This window comes from Oncorhynchus mykiss, chromosome 6, assembly GCF_057628025.1.
Source record: "Oncorhynchus mykiss isolate SJ-2025 chromosome 6, ASM5762802v1, whole genome shotgun sequence".
NCBI lineage: Eukaryota > Metazoa > Chordata > Actinopteri > Salmoniformes > Salmonidae > Oncorhynchus > Oncorhynchus mykiss.
The window spans coordinates 33945434-33961387 of record NC_143027.1 but is presented as its reverse complement, the minus strand read 5'-3'; the positions used below and the strand labels follow the sequence as shown (position 1 = coordinate 33961387).

Genomic DNA, 15954 nt, shown 5'->3' with positions numbered 1-15954 from the left:
TTTAACATACATGATAGGCCAAGCATATTTTCAATCCTCACTAAAATAGTGTTTTAATCAATTATTTGATGTGATTATATTTATAGTTTTATCTAAGAAGGATAACTTTTACAATGTTTTACAATTGTAATTTTTTATGAAATTCACTGAGGAGAATGGTCCTCCCCTTCCTCCTCTGAGGAGCATCCACTGGTCAGAACGCAGTATAGCTGCAATACACTGTACTGCAGTTATATATTGCTTCCAAAATAAGTTTTTTACTGCAGTAATTTTGCAGTTTATTCTGACAAATACCACAGTTAGTGCAATTTTACTGCATTTTCAAAACGGCAATTGTTTTCTGTAGAGTGTGGTTTCAACCACTAACTTTTCTATTTTTCAACTAAAAGTAACCTGATGGCTATATGAAAAGCATTCGTTTTCTGCACATAGGACTTAATTTTCCCTCTCTTGCTGTCCAGAGTGGCCTTCTACTGCATGAATGAAAAGGAGCTGGTGGAGGCAGCTGTCAGTTATTTGAATGATTTTGGAGGTGGAGAAGATGGAGCTCGTCATGATGACAAACAGGTGATGTTCCATAGACTGCGCGATGATTCACTGAGGGATAGGGGGGGGGGTTGCAGCTAACTAGCTTAGACCACAGTATGAAGGACCTCTAGGTGGGACCTCCAGCTGTTATTTGATCTAATCCAGAGCTAGCACACCTGATTCAACTCATCAGGTAATCATCATGCCTTTGAATAGGTGACTCAGGTGAGCTAGTTCAGGGCTACAACAAAATTGTGAAACATCTGGTGGGGAGGTTTAAATCATTCCTAGTGGATATAACTGAGCTATTTCTGTCTGTTTTATCCAATTCACCCTGTATAGGTCAAAAGGAGTGTGGTGGGCTGCTCTATGAATGCAAAAAACAACTGTGTCAGGGAGAAGAAGAGGAGGCTGTCTGAGTTGGACGTGGTGGCGGAGTCCTCAGACTCTGATGCACAGGAGAGGACGTATGTCTCAGAAACGGACATCGATGTAGCCGAGGAGGACACTCTACTGTACGCTCAAAACAACAACACTCACAATAACAACACAGAGCAGGGACCTGAGGGTCAGAGTTCAGGACCAGGTCACGACGATGCTGATGGTCCAGGGGATTTGGCTCAGGATGTTGGAGCAGAGGACCACTCACGGTCACAGTCTCCCACAGCAGACGATGATGCCCTCAGGCTTGTAAGGGAGATATTCTTCACCTGATGATAAACCACAGAACACTTTGAGATGCTTTCCTTACAAACTGAGATGGGGGGGGGATACACAGTGAGGTCATGTAGACTAGAGTATATTAAAAATAGTCAATGGGGGCAAATGGGACCCATAACATGAATTATTTATAGTGGGTTCTTGGTAATGTTAGTAAATACATCTCCATTGAAAGCATTTATGAATACAGGATTAGGTTTAATCTGTGAAGTGTTTATGCACCGTCTTAGAAAAGGCATTGGGCCTAAAAACTGTCTCACTAGGTGCAACTAATGATGTGAACAATATTAGGCGCAACTGCTCAAGATAGTTTCCCCTTTAAGAGCAGTAAAAGGGCAATGACATACTTTGTAATAGAAACCAAAAAATATAATTTTGATTGAAGAATAAAATGTGACTACTGGGATATTCTCAAGGCACTTTTATTGATTCAATTTATTTTATTTTTAAAGCTGCAATATGTCACTTTTTTGGTGACCTGACCAAATTCACAGAAATTAGAGAAATCTTTGTTGACCATCAACATAGGCTTATGATCAACAGGCATGTCATACACTTCACAATTTTGATGAATAAATCATGTACATTTGAGACTCGTGAGCAAAATTGGTGGTTTTAACTTAACAATGATTATAAGGTAAAGTAGGTTATCACACTCATTTACTGGAACATGACAGTTAGCCAAAACGTATGCAATATCCTTTTTAATTACTTAGGCTAGTGGTCGATTTATTAAAATGACTGTAGCATTTTTGTCGTCAACATTACCGACCACAGTACAGTAGGACTATAGTAGTAGTAGTAGTAGTCAAAGAGTAAAGTATCTCTGTATCAGAGTTTATATTGGAAACTTAATTTGATTTAAAATATGCATCTATGTACAGAACAGAACACAAACATGAAAACAGACTAAATAAAGTTATGAATAGTATGTTTTGAAAAACATTATATAGACAGTCATACACCCTTTTGGTTGATCATGTTGAACACATTGAAAAACTCAAAAGTTGACTTGTTTTTCCTGACCAGTTAGGGGTTGCTGAACATTTCCTCTTATTTGAACACTAGGGAGGACAATCCCTTGTTGGTTACCAGCAAGCCTCTCCACTGGGTTATTAGTTATCATTGGATGTCGTCTTATCTCTTAGCTGCCGCCTCCCTGTCATCCAGGTCAGTACAGCTGCTGTAACCAGCTCAGCATTAACAAACACACAGACATAGTACCCTGCTGTCATACCAGCCAATGACGCATAGTTAAAGTGGAGCCCCACAAACACACAGAGGCCCACAAGCATCAGTAGGCTGGAAGCAGCCAGACAGCTGACACTGAACCACAACACCCCTCTGTCATCACAGCAGACTGCAAACAGAAAGGCCATGAGGGCAAAGGGCACCAGCACCAGTGGAATATACAGACTCATAATGACCAGAACCCTGAGTATATCCACTAATTCACCAGCGGTGGTAGCCATGTTGTTGTGTTGATCATCACAGGTAACTCCAACATCTTGTCCCTGGAGGCAGAAGTTGAAAGGGCTGATGTTGGCCTCACTAGAGCTGACCAACTGGCCGTGTAACACGATGAGGGCGTAGAGCTGCTGGGTGAGGATGAAGACGAGGAAAAGAGCCACCGGAGGCCAGCAGCGTGGAGGTCTTCTGGTGCTGTGCTCCATGGTTGAGAGAACCATCACGAGGAGCCTGTAGGAGTCAGTGCACTTTCACTACCTCTTCTTGCCTCGAGTTGGGGTACTGTGGAGAAAGTAAATAAATAAGATAGAGGGGTCTATACTTGGACATTAGAAAAAGTTAAACCTAACGTTTTTCTCAAAAATGTGCATCAACCAATTACAATCCTCGACGTAGTTGCATGCGATGGGACCAGCTACAATGTAGTGTTCTATCAGATAACCTGCCACATGTTAGCCCTATGCTAACCTCACCAGCTGACAGTGATTTCCTGTAACAAATTACACATCAGCCTATCAAAGATCTTAAAGGCCCAGTGCAGTCAAAAACGTGATTATCCTCTTTCCACACTACGAGGTTAGAATAATACTGTGATTAGGATGATAATGCCCTCAGTGTACGAACCGTTTGAAAAGACCAACAAAAATTTCAGCACGTTTTGGTGTGATGGAGTTTTGGCCTGCCTGGTGGCCAGTGATGTAGTGCAATTCTTTTAGGTGTTTTCATCAAGCTGTCATCAAGGCAAAGGCTGGCTACTTTGAATAATCTCAAATATATTTTGATTTGTTTCACACTTTTTTGGTTTCGACATGATTCATTGTGTTATTTCATAGTTTTGATGTCTTCACTATTACAGTGGTTCCTCCTTTAAAAGTTGCGTCATACTGCGGCACACCTTGCGGGTTGCTGCAGCATTCCGTGGCACGTTATCTATTTGTCAGCCATTTTTTCTGTTAACGCAAGTTATTGCTAGTTTGACCACCAGAGGGCATCTTAGAGAAGCATTTGATAGTCTTCCGTATTAGCATTACCAGAGAATTTAAGACCTTTTTTTGTAATAACATAGTATATGGGATTGATTTTAAGAAATTTGGCTTAATTAATTTGATTAATATTGTGGTGTTTCTATTCAGAGAAAAACAAAAAACAAAACCATCAGGGTTTCCATTAGGATGGGAATGGAAAATATGGTGCTGTACAACAGGAGGAAGGAGTAGGCTGTCCTTGTAAATAAGAATTTGTTCTTAACTGACTTGCCTAGTTAAATAATGGAGTGTAAGAGCATAACATTTCTGCACCCTAATTTTCTAATTATTGTCTAGCCAATACCCAAACGGAGATTAAGTGAAAATAAAAATCTCATTGATATATCAAGACTAGTCCCCATGCTTGCCCCAGAGCAGAGCGAAACAGTGCAAAAAAAACAGTTCTAACCTCAACATCCTCTTTAAATAAATACCATTTAACAGCACATTACTCAACACTAGTGAGACTAATTTCGCCTACAGAATATGTTTTTCAATGACGTGACTCTCCGCCAATAATTACATCTAGAGGATTGGAGGACAAAATTATTATCTATATTCTCACAGATCCTAAACGGGCTTTTATACAATTCTAAATTAATTCATAATTATAAATCGCTTTGTTTAAAAAGTAACGATATTTTGGAGATTTCATTTTAATATTAGAGTGAGAAAAAGGCCATTCTTGAACATGGGGTGAGACATTCTCACTAATTTGTAAAGAAAGACAGTTTGTTATTTCGAATTATTTCTGGAGAAACCTAAATTGATTATTTAGCAGACATGACTTGCTTATGTTCGTGAAGATGACGAGCAATCGGCAAAGGCAATCTGTAATCTGCTGGCATTACGGCACAACATCACTCTAATTACAGTCAGAAGACACTTGAAGAAACTTGCATGGACTTATGGAAAGGCTCGGTAAGAAATTATATATATATTTTTTAAATCAGAACATTAACCCTGTGTGTTCGCTTGTTTTGTACTGTTCTGTAGTTTCAACCCTACGATTTGTCTGACAAACAAAGAACTTTGCGTCCTGCAGGCTCAGATCAAAACTTGCGAAACATTCAAGAATGTCATCTTCACAGACGAATCAACCGTGGCCCTTGAGCAATTTTCTCAAAATTGCTACAGAAATAAAGGGAAGAAGGTCAAGATCAAGAAGGTTAACGAAAGCATAAAGATGTTGATGAAGAAATGCTGTTTTGAGTTAGATATGTAACACTTTAGAGTACTTAAGCATCGAATACATTACATTGCGAGTTGAGAGATTTCCACAACAGTAGCCGGGCTATAAAAAGTCTATTGTCCTGCTAATAGGAAACATTTCCATGATGGGCTACATTCTTTATTGTAAACACAATGTCACACACATTGTGTTTACAAACTTTTAGAGTTTGAGATTTACAAATGTGCGCTTTCATTTTTAGTTACATTGTTTTAGTTCGAACGTGCAGACTTGTTTTCTTTAAATGATCGTTTTATGTAGGATGCTACATTTTTGACCAGTTGCAATTGTAAGTAGGACCAAAAAAAATCCTACTTCTATTAGGCTGTTATGCCTCAGACTACCTCAGCCAGTTAAATTGTTTGATATAGGTCTAGGCTCCAAAGAAATAGACTCCAATTAAGCCCTCTTGTTGTTTGCAAAGTTAAATTAAAATGAAGATTGTTGAAATGAAATGCTCGACTGGTGTAGGTTTTCTCCATCTGTTGGTGTGCAACACCTGCATAAAACAAGTTATCTATATTTTTAGGCACCAGCCACTGTTCACCTTCTATTGATTGTGCTGCAGTTGCCACCAGTTGTTTTTATAAATTTAACCTTTATTTAACCAGGCAAGTCAGTTAAGTACAAATGCTTATTTACAATGATGGCCTACCCTGGACAAACCCGGATGACGCTGGGCCAATTGTGAGCCGCTCTACGGCACTCCCAATCACGTTCGGATGTGATACAGTCTGAATTCAAACCAGGGACTGTAGTAAAGCCTCTTGCACCAAGATGCTGCGCCACTCGGGAGCCATGACAAATATACAGTTGAAGTCGGAAGTTTACATACACTTAGGTTGGAGTCATTAAAACTAGTTTTTCAACAACTCTACAAATTTCTTGTTAACAAACTATAGTTTTGGCAAGTCGGTTATGACATCTACTATGTGCATGACAAGTCATTTTTCCAACAATTGTTTACAGACAGATTATTTCACTTATAATTCACTGCATCACTCCAGTGGGTCAGAAGTTTACATACCCTAAGTTGACTGTGCCTTTAAACGGCTTGGAAAATTCCAGAAAATGATGTCATGGCTTTAGAAGCTTCTGATTGACTCAAATGATGTCAATTAGCCTATTGGAGGTGTACCTGTGGATGTCTTTCAATGCCTACCTTAAAACTCAGTGCCTCTGCTTGACATCATGGGAAATTAAAAAATAAATCAGCCAAAACCTCAGAAAACAATTGTAGACCTACACTGGTTCATACTTGGGAGAAATTTCCAAATGCCTGAAGGTACAACGTTCATCTGTACAAACAGTAGTACGCAAGTATAAACCCCATGGGACCACGCAGCCGGCATACCGCTCAGGAAGGAGACGGGTTTGGTCTCCTAGAGATTAACGTACTTTGGTGCGAAAAGTGCAAATCAATCCCAGAACAACAGCAAAAGGCCTTGTGAAGATGCTGGAGGAAACAGGTAAAAAAGTATCTATATCCACAGTAAAACGAGTCCTATATCGACATACAGTGCCTTGCGAAAGTATTCGGCCCCCTTGAACTTTGCGACCTTTTGCCACATTTCAGGCTTCAAACATAAAGATATAAAACTGTATTTTTTTGTGAAGAATCAACAACAAGTGGGACACAATCATGAAGTGGAACGACATTTATTGGATATTTCAAACTTTTTTAACAAATCAAAAACTGAAATATTGGGCGTGCAAAATTATTCAGCCCCCTTAAGTTAATACTTTGTAGCGCCACCTTTTGCTGCGATTACAGCTGTAAGTCGCTTGGGGTATGTCTATTAGTTTTGCACATCGAGAGACTGACATTTTTTCCCATTCCTCCTTGCAAAACAGCTCGAGCTCAGTGAGGTTGGATGGAGAGCATTTGTGAACAGCAGTTTTCAGTTCTTTCCACAGATTCTCGATTGGATTCAGGTCTGGACTTTGACTTGGCCATTCTAACACCTGGATATGTTTATTTTTGAACCATTCCATTGTAGATTTTGCTTTATGTTTTGGATCATTGTCTTGTTGGAAGACAAATCTCCGTCCCAGTCTCAGGTCTTTTGCAGACTCCATCAGGTTTTCTTCCAGAATGGTCCTGTATTTGGCTCCATCCATCTTCCCATCAATTTTAACCATCTTCCCTGTCCCTCCTGAAGAAAAGCAGGCCCAAACCATGATGCTGCCACCACCATGTTTGACAGTGGGGATGGTGTGTTCAGCTGTGTTGCTTTTACGCCAAACATAACGTTTTGCATTGTTGCCAAAAAGTTCAATTTTGGTTTCATCTGACCAGAGCACCTTCTTCCACATGTTTGGTGTGTCTCCCAGGTGGCTTGTGGCAAACTTTAAACAACCCTTTTTATGGATATCTTTAAGAAATGGCTTTCTTCTTGCCACTCTTCCATAAAGGCCAGATTTGTGCAATATACGACTGATTGTTGTCCTATGGACAGAGTCTCCCACCTCAGCTGTAGATCTCTGCAGTTCATCCAGAGTGATCATGGGCCTCTTGGCTGCATCTCTGATCAGTCTTCTCCTTGTATGAGCTGAAAGTTTAGAGGGACGGCCAGGTCTTGGTAGATTTGCAGTGGTCTGATACTCCTTCCATTTCAATATTATCGCTTGCGCAGTGCTCCTTGGGATGTTTAAAGCTTGGGAAATCTTTTTGTATCCAAATCCGGCTTTAAACTTCTTCACAACAGTATCTCGGACCTGCCTGGTGTGTTCCTTGTTCTTCATGATGCTCCCTGCGCTTTTAACGGACCTCTGAAACTATCACAGTGCAGGTGCATTTATACGGAGACTTGATTACACATAGGTGGATTGTATTTATCATCATTAGTCATTTAGGTCAACATTGGATCATTTAGAGATCCTCACTGAACTTCTGGAGAGTTTGCTGCACTGAAAGTAAAGGGGCTGAATAATTTTGCACGCCCAATTTTTCAGTTTTTGATTTGTTAAAAAAGTTTTGAAATATCCAATAAATGTCGTTCCACTTCATGATTGTGTCCCACTTGTTGTTGATTCTTCACAAAAAAAAATACAGTTTTATATCTTTATGTTTGAAGCCTGAAATGTGGCAAAAGGTCGCAAAGTTCAAGGGGGCCGAATACTTTCGCAAGGCACTGTATCTTATACCTTTTTAAAGGTAATCTTGTTGTTAATCCCACCACAGTGTCCGATTTCAAATAGGCGTTTACAGTGAAAGCACCACAAACGATTATGTTAGGTCACCACCAAGCCACAGAAAAACACAGCCATTTTTCCAGCCAAATATAGGAGTCACAAAGAAGCACAAGAGATAAAATTAATCACTAACCTTTGATGATCTTCATTAGATGACACTCATAGGACTTCATGTTACACAATACATGTATGTTTTGTTTGATAAAGTTCATATTTATTTTTAAAAATCAGTTTACGTTGTTACGTTCAGTAGTTCCAAACACATCCAGTGATTTTGCATAGCCACATCAATTTTACAGAAATACTCATCATAAAATGTTGATGAAAATACAAGTGTTACACATGGAATTATAGATATACCTCTCCTTAATGCAACCGCTGTGTCAGATTTCAAAAAAGCTTTACGGAAAAAGCAAACCATGCAATAATCTGAGAACAACGCTCAGAAGAAAAATTTAATTAAAATCGGCCAAATTGGAGTCAACAGAAATCAGAAAAAAACATTATAAATATTCCTTTACCTTTGATGATCTTCATCAGAATGCACTCCCAGGAATCCTAGTTCCACAATAAATGTTTGATTTGTTTGATAATGTCCATTATTTATGCCCAAGTAGCTACTTTTGTTAGGGCGTTTAGTACACAAATCCAAACGCTCGTGCAGGTCCAGCCGGACGTCGGACGAAAAGTTCAAAAAGTTATATTACAGGTCGTAGAAACATTTCAAACTAAGTATAGAATCAATGTTTAGGATGTTTTCATACATCTTCAATAACGTTTTTGCCTGCCATATGAGTTCTGTTAAACTCAGACATCATTCAAACAGTTTTAGATACTTCAGTGTTTCCTATCCAAATATACTAATAATATGCATACATTAGCAACTGGGATTGAGGAGCAGGCCGTTGACTCTGGGCACATTATTCATCCAAGCTACTCAATACTGCCCCTGAAGCCATAAGAAGTTTTTAAACATGTGTGTAGGTAGGTGTGGAAAGATAGATACAAATGATTTGTTGCAAGTTGGGGAGGGGGTTTCACACCTAGCTCAAGTTGGGGAGGGGATTCACACCTAGCTCGGCTATTAGACAATTCTTTAGTAAAGGTTGAATAGTGTATTGTTCAGCTAATAGTCCATCCTGCTACACTTGTGTAAAACTAATAATAACACTTTTTCCCCTTTCCACATGTTCAAGATTCTAATTGAAAAATGTTTTTAGCCACAATCGGCCCCAATAAATACATTTGGGCATAGTCGATAGCGTGCTGGACTTCGGGCTAGAATGTGAGGGTTAGAAACCTTCTCCCTGCTTGTTTCATTACATTATTATGCTGGTCTCAGAGCAAATAGCCTGGATTGTTACTCCCATCTCGTTCCTCGCTCTCTTCCACGCCTCATTCTTCACCCGAGTGGCTCTCTTGTGGGCGTGCTGGCAGGATGTACTGTTTTTTATTCTGTATATATGAATTACAAATCAGCCTTCACCTAAATCATGTTTTTAAATGCATTGAAAATCCTACAATGTGATTTTCTGGATTTTTTTTCTAATTTTGTCTGTCATAGTTGAAGTGTACCTATGATGAAAATTATAGGCCTCTCATCTTTTTAAGTGGGAGAACTTGCAAAATTGGTGGCTGACTAAATACTCACACAACACTGTGAGCTATTCTTCCAGGGCCCGGTTTCCCGATAGAGTTGGAACAAAAGGCATCAGGTATTAGAGGTAGACCGTTTATGATTTTTCAACGCCGATACCGATACAGATTATTGGAGGACCAAAAAGCCGATACCGATTAATTGGCCATTTTTATTTATTTATTTGTAATAATTACAATTACAACAATACTGAATGAACACTTAACTTAATATAATACATCAATAAAATCAATTTAGCCTCAAATAAATAATGAAATATGTTCAATTTGGTTTAAATAATGCAAAAACAAAGTGTTGGAGAAGAAAGTAAAAGCTAACGTTTAAGTTCCTTGCTCAGAACATGAGTACATATGAAAGCTGGTGGTTCCTTTTAACATGAGTCTTCAATATTCCCAGGTAAGAAGTTTTAGGTTGTAGTTATTATCGGAATTATAGGACTATTTCCCTCTATACCATTTGTATTTCATTAACCTTTGACTATTGGATGTTCTTATAGGCACTTTAGTATTGCCAGGGTAACAGTATAGCTTCCGTCCCTCTCCTCGCTCCTCCCTGGGCTCAAACCAGGAACACAACGACAACACCCACCCTCGAAGCAACATTAGCCATGCAGAGCAAGGGATACAACCAATGCAAGGCTCAGAGCAAGTGAAGTTTGAAACACTATTAGCGTGCGCTAACTAGCTAGCCATTTCAATGCTTGACGCACAACGAAGAGCTGCTGGCAAAACGCAACAAAGTGCTGTTTGAATGAATGTTTACGCGCCTGCTTCTGCCTACCCCCGCTCAGTCAGATACTTAGATACTTGTATGCTCAGTCAGATTATATGCAACGCAGGACACGCTAGATAATATCTAGTAATAACATCAACCATGTGTAGTTAACTAGTGATTATGATTGATTGTTTTTTATAAGATAAATTTAATGCTAGCTAGCAACTTACCTTGCTCCATTCGCGTAACAGGCAGTCTCCTTGTGGAGTGCAACGAGAGAGAGGCAGGTCGTTATTGCGTTGGATTAGTTAATTGCAAGATTGGATCCCCCGAGCTGACAAGGTGAAAATCTGTCGTTCTGCCCCTGAACGAGGCAGTTAACCCACCGTTCCTAGGCAGTCATTGAAAATAAGAATGTGTTCTTAACTGACTTGCCTAGTTAAATAAAGATTAAATTTAGGTGTAAAAAATAATAATAAAAATCGGTGTCCACAAATACAGATTTCCGATTGTTATGAAAACTTGAAATAATTCCCTAATTAATCGGCAATTCCGATTAATCGGTCGTCCTCTAATCCGATTACATAGGTTCGGTTTGTTCCTAGCAGAATTTGGCTAGGCGAAGTCAACGTCTGTGCTTGCAGACTCCATTAAAATACCTTTGCTTGAAAAACGAGGAAATATTACTGCCGTAGCCAGCACACTTCCTCAAAATAGTCTGATTTAATCTAAGATAACTCAAGAAATTTAATTAATTTCAACGTTTTTGCAGAGCAGGTCTTAGTCGCTCAATGTACATCTAACTAAGATGTTTGGTGCAGTATTTCTCAAGTGAAAAAATGTGCATGAAAACTAGTCATCTGCCGTTGAATTAATTGAAGAATCCCTACTGTTGACCAATCACCCACGAAGGGGCGTAGACTTCAGCTACTGAACTTCGACAAGCCTCAAAACAGCTGAAGAAACCCCCTGCCGAACACCAAAACGTCGTCATAATATATGCATTAACTGTTCTGACTGGAAAGCATGCAGTAAAGCTTTAGACTTTTGAGTGTTTTAACGATGCATCTTTCCTGCACTGGCTGAAGATGTAACCAGTTTTTCCCAAAACACCACACTGGAAGAACGTTCGAAAATCAAAAGAAAGGCAGCACTGCTCTCAGATCATCTTTCTTAATTTAAATCTTAACATTATAATTATTCCACAATGGAGACAGATTATTCAGACATGATTTTACCTCGTTTCTGAGAAATGCTGCGTTCATGTGCTAGTCCCAACTAAGAAACTCTGACATTACCAACTTCCTAACTGGTTGTAATTATACACGTGCCGCATTCAATGAATCAGCAAGTAAGAAATGTCTGAGTTCTGACTAGCATGTGAATGCGGAAATGGCACCATAAGGAGGATCCCACATATTTTCTAAACCAAGAGGAGCAACATCACAAGACTTACGGGAACACTTGCGAAGCAGACTAGGGTTTGGGGTTAGAGAAGTCAATATGAGAACTGAAACATTCTTCCGCTAATACAGGAGTTGTGTTTGTCCTATCAAATGAGAAGAAGAAAAATGCATCTCCAAATTGAAGCGTAGGACTGGCTCTTGGGCTGCATTTACACATTTTGCCACTAATTGGTATTTTGACCAATCAGGGTTCCCTGTGTAAAGGCAGCCTTAGAGCCACAGTCTATGATTTTCAGTCACTTCATAAAAAAATATATATAGTCCTTATAGGCAATCACTTTATATATCCCTTAAATGCCTACCAGGACTATTTGCATTGTCCTCCTTAACAGTCAGAGACCACTATGATGACGCACCAAACAGGTTTGATGGATCGCGGGAAAAGAGCAGGAATAGGTTTTTGTAGGCCACAGTCCAAGCTATGTCTTCCAATGGTATGACTGCGGTTGGCATCCAAAGATTATCCAACTTGAATAAACGCTTGGAGTTAAGTATGACAGCAGTGGTGTAGTCTATGGCGATATGGATGTCACTTATTATTGCTATCTACATAGCACATTGATGTGAATCACTGCTGCTCTCATTTAGCTATTTGTGCCTTACGGATTGTGGTTGTTGTGGATGGCTGTTCACAAATATAAATATTTGAACCCAATAATGGTTGATTTCAAGAAGTTGACGGCCTAAGTTAACGGCCTACCCTGGCCAAACCCTCCCCTAAACCGGACGCCGCTGGACCATTGTGCACCGCCCTATGGGACTCCCAATCATGGCCGGTTGTGATACAGCCCGGGATCGAACCAGGGGCTGTAGTGACACCTCTAGCACTGAGATGTACCGCTGCGCCACTCAGGAGCCTATCAATATTTTTTTTTAAACCAGTGGACAGCCAGTGAAAAATGTGCTCTTACAACAACTGTACAGTGCCGATCCCAGCCTGTGGAATTCAAGTGGGGCTTTTATTGCACAAAAACATTAAATCCATAGGCCTAATGGACACATGTTCAAGCTCGCACACTTTTGATAGACTTAAAAGGGCAATCTGTAGTCGCTACATCCATTTCTGGACTTGGATATATTTTTATCCATTGATTCTTGAAGAATATAACTTATAAATGCCTCATGAGCTTAGTTCAACTGTCACACTCCATGAGAACTCAAAATAAGCTTGTTTTTCTTCAATGTTTATAAACATTGTAAATGTAAACAATGTATAACATGGTTAAAACAATAATTTTGATATCATGGATGGTCAGTCATTGCATCCATAGTTCTGTCTATTCTCTGAGTGGTTAAATTTCTCCATGCCCATCCCTCAGTTTTTTTTAATTACCAAAACAGAGGTGGGGTGGTCGTTTTGTTATTTTTTAATCTGTGGATTTGCCCTTTAAACAGCAGCATATTATCAAGATATCAAAGCGTGCGTCACCAACAAAAAGTGAAACAATAGACCTATAACAAATGCAGAATTCATTTTTCACATGTAAATAGCACTTTCAGAAATGCTCAAAGTGCAGCATTTATTTTTCAAGTAGGGCTGGCTAATAAGTCCTTAGTTTTGGTGTTATGCTCAGGTAAAACAATTAGGCTAATCTATACTTCCAGTCATTCCAATAAATGTTATACTCCTTGATCTTGTAAATATGGAATTCTGATAGACTTTGGTTATTAATGTAAAGATATAACGTAATCGTATTATTATTATATGTAGTAGAAAGCAATAGGTTAGAAGAAGCCTACATAACCAACCCATGTGTCACGTTCGTCATAACGAGGAGACCAAGGCACAGCGTGATTGGAATACATTCTTATTTTATTTAACGAAAAACACTTAAACAAACTAACAAAATGAACGTCACACTATAAACAACTAGTTCTGACATGCAACTACACATAGCCAATAACCCACCAAACCAAAATGGAAAATGGCAACCTAAATTGGATTCCCAATCAGAGACAACGATAAACAGCTGTCTCTGATTGGGAACCAATTCAGGCCACCATAGACCTACAATTACCTAGACAATCCCAAAACAAGACAAAAACACACATACCACCCTTGTCACACCCTGACCTAACCAAAATAATAAAGAAAACAAAGATAACTAAGGTCAGGGCGTGACACCATGAAGTTAAATTTAACATCCATATATGGCCAGCTATGTAAACTTTAACATCGATTTATCCTGCAATAGATGTGGTTCAATTGGTAACATACGTGTGTCTTCTAATGTCGCTTAAGGGGAAAGTAATCTAAAAGTAACTGAATGTAATCAGATTATGTTACTGGGTTTGGGTAATCCAAAACTTTTCACTGACTACAATTTTGGACAGGTAAATAGTAACTGACATTACATTTAGGAAGTAACCTACCCAACCCTGGCTATCAATCATGTTAACATTATTCAAGCATGTGATAAAATGACATATAATAATAGCAATGTAATAAAATACCAATAAAGCTAAAAGGCTAGTGGGGCGTTCACATGCTATTGGAGTTATCGGAAGCTCAGAGTTCATACTGGTAAGTTTCACTTGAACGACCTTCCAAATTGTAATTACAAGTGGGAAACTTGGAGAAAATGTTGTTACCCGAGTTGCCGAGCCGAGTTGTGACGTTTCACCTTTTTAACGGTTTGACAACAAATCGGTGTTTGACAGTTATCAATGTGGATAATGCAGCTAATTTGACCGTATTGTGAATGTTAGGTAAACTAGCTAAATGTATATAGTTGAAGAATTGGCCCAACCTCAAAAGTACTTAGTCATGTCGGTCTTCCCACAAACGCACCAGCTCAGCACAGCTGAAATCTCATTCTTGTAGGCTAATTAGCTATATACTTAAATTTACCACTTGCGCTTAAAAAAAACGAACCCGTTGAGGACATATTATGCATAAAATAAACTATAACCGTAGGAAAGAGGGATTGTATTTGTGTCCGGACAATAAATATAGGCAGAAGAACAATGACATGCTTCAAAAGCTACTTTCACATTATTTAGGCAGGCGCCAAGTTCCATAAAAGGATGATCATTGGATTGGGTCCAAGACTCATAACAGAGCAACAGCTAGGTTAACCGCTGAATTGCATTGATTTCTACGACGGGCAGAAATCTTAGTTTGAGTCAGGAAGGTTTCCTCGCAATCTATACATGTCAGAATGTTGAATAAAATGACGTGCTGCTTTACCGGTTGTCCATGCGGCTGGTCCTTTAGGCCTTGGGCGCGTGAACACATATCCACAAGAAAGTATAAATACATCAACTTTTCAAAGCACTGGTAGTGCATTCAGATTTAGATCACCTGGAGCATGAGCACAAGATCCAAATTCATGAGACTCATGCATACCTGCCGAACACACGCACACATCGTTCTGCGCATGCTTCAACGTCGGGTTTCCAAGCAAGGCTAACGGCAATATACTGTGTTATAAATACTTACATTTAAAGGTGTTACCACATCAAAATAAGGTGTACATACAACTTACCTAGGTGAATAATAAGGATCGTGAGTCAAGTTGAGGTAGTCAACATCTTTCTTTAAACAATGCGCAGCAGGTGTTGAGAGCACTCAAAGTTGAGCATTAGTGCACTTTCGACTGAACCAGTTGACTGGATAAGTTAAGTTTCACTTTGAGATGTCTCATCATGTGCTAATATTTAGCTTGTGTCAGCTGATCATCATAATAACTGCGTGGCGAACATCAACGGGACTTTCCTTGTAAACAGGGTTTGACTTGGGCTTTAAAGTTTGACCCTCTTCTCATGCTCTCACAGCACACCTCTTATATCTCATTGAAAATTACTGCTTTTATTTTTCTAATTAGTCCATTAACTTTTCAACTGTGCACCAAATGGTTTTGAAAATCGGAGCATCTGCGCCTGCAATTTAACATAACTAGCGGAATCTCTATCATTGTCCTGTCTTCCCAAAGCACTGTGAAACGAGGC

At 39.2% G+C, this 15954-nt stretch overlaps 1 protein-coding gene and 1 long non-coding RNA gene across 2 annotated transcripts in view; one reads left to right on the top strand and one right to left on the bottom strand.

The window, feature by feature from the left end:
* Window positions 1-1663, top strand: part of si:ch211-127m7.2 (uncharacterized) — a 5902-nt gene extending 4239 nt beyond the window's left edge. The window contains exons 2-3 of the mRNA XM_021606262.3: window positions 462-567; window positions 871-1663. Of these exons, the coding sequence (XP_021461937.3) occupies window positions 462-567; window positions 871-1242 (478 nt within the window). The 3' untranslated portion in view covers window positions 1243-1663. The remainder of the gene's footprint in view (window positions 1-461; window positions 568-870) is intronic.
* LOC149982839 (uncharacterized) lies at window positions 1655-15954 on the bottom strand. The gene is made up of 2 exons (XR_016496634.1): window positions 15492-15954; window positions 1655-2997 (listed from the first exon to the last, which is right to left on the bottom strand). It is a non-coding gene; the product is annotated as an uncharacterized LOC149982839 (long non-coding RNA).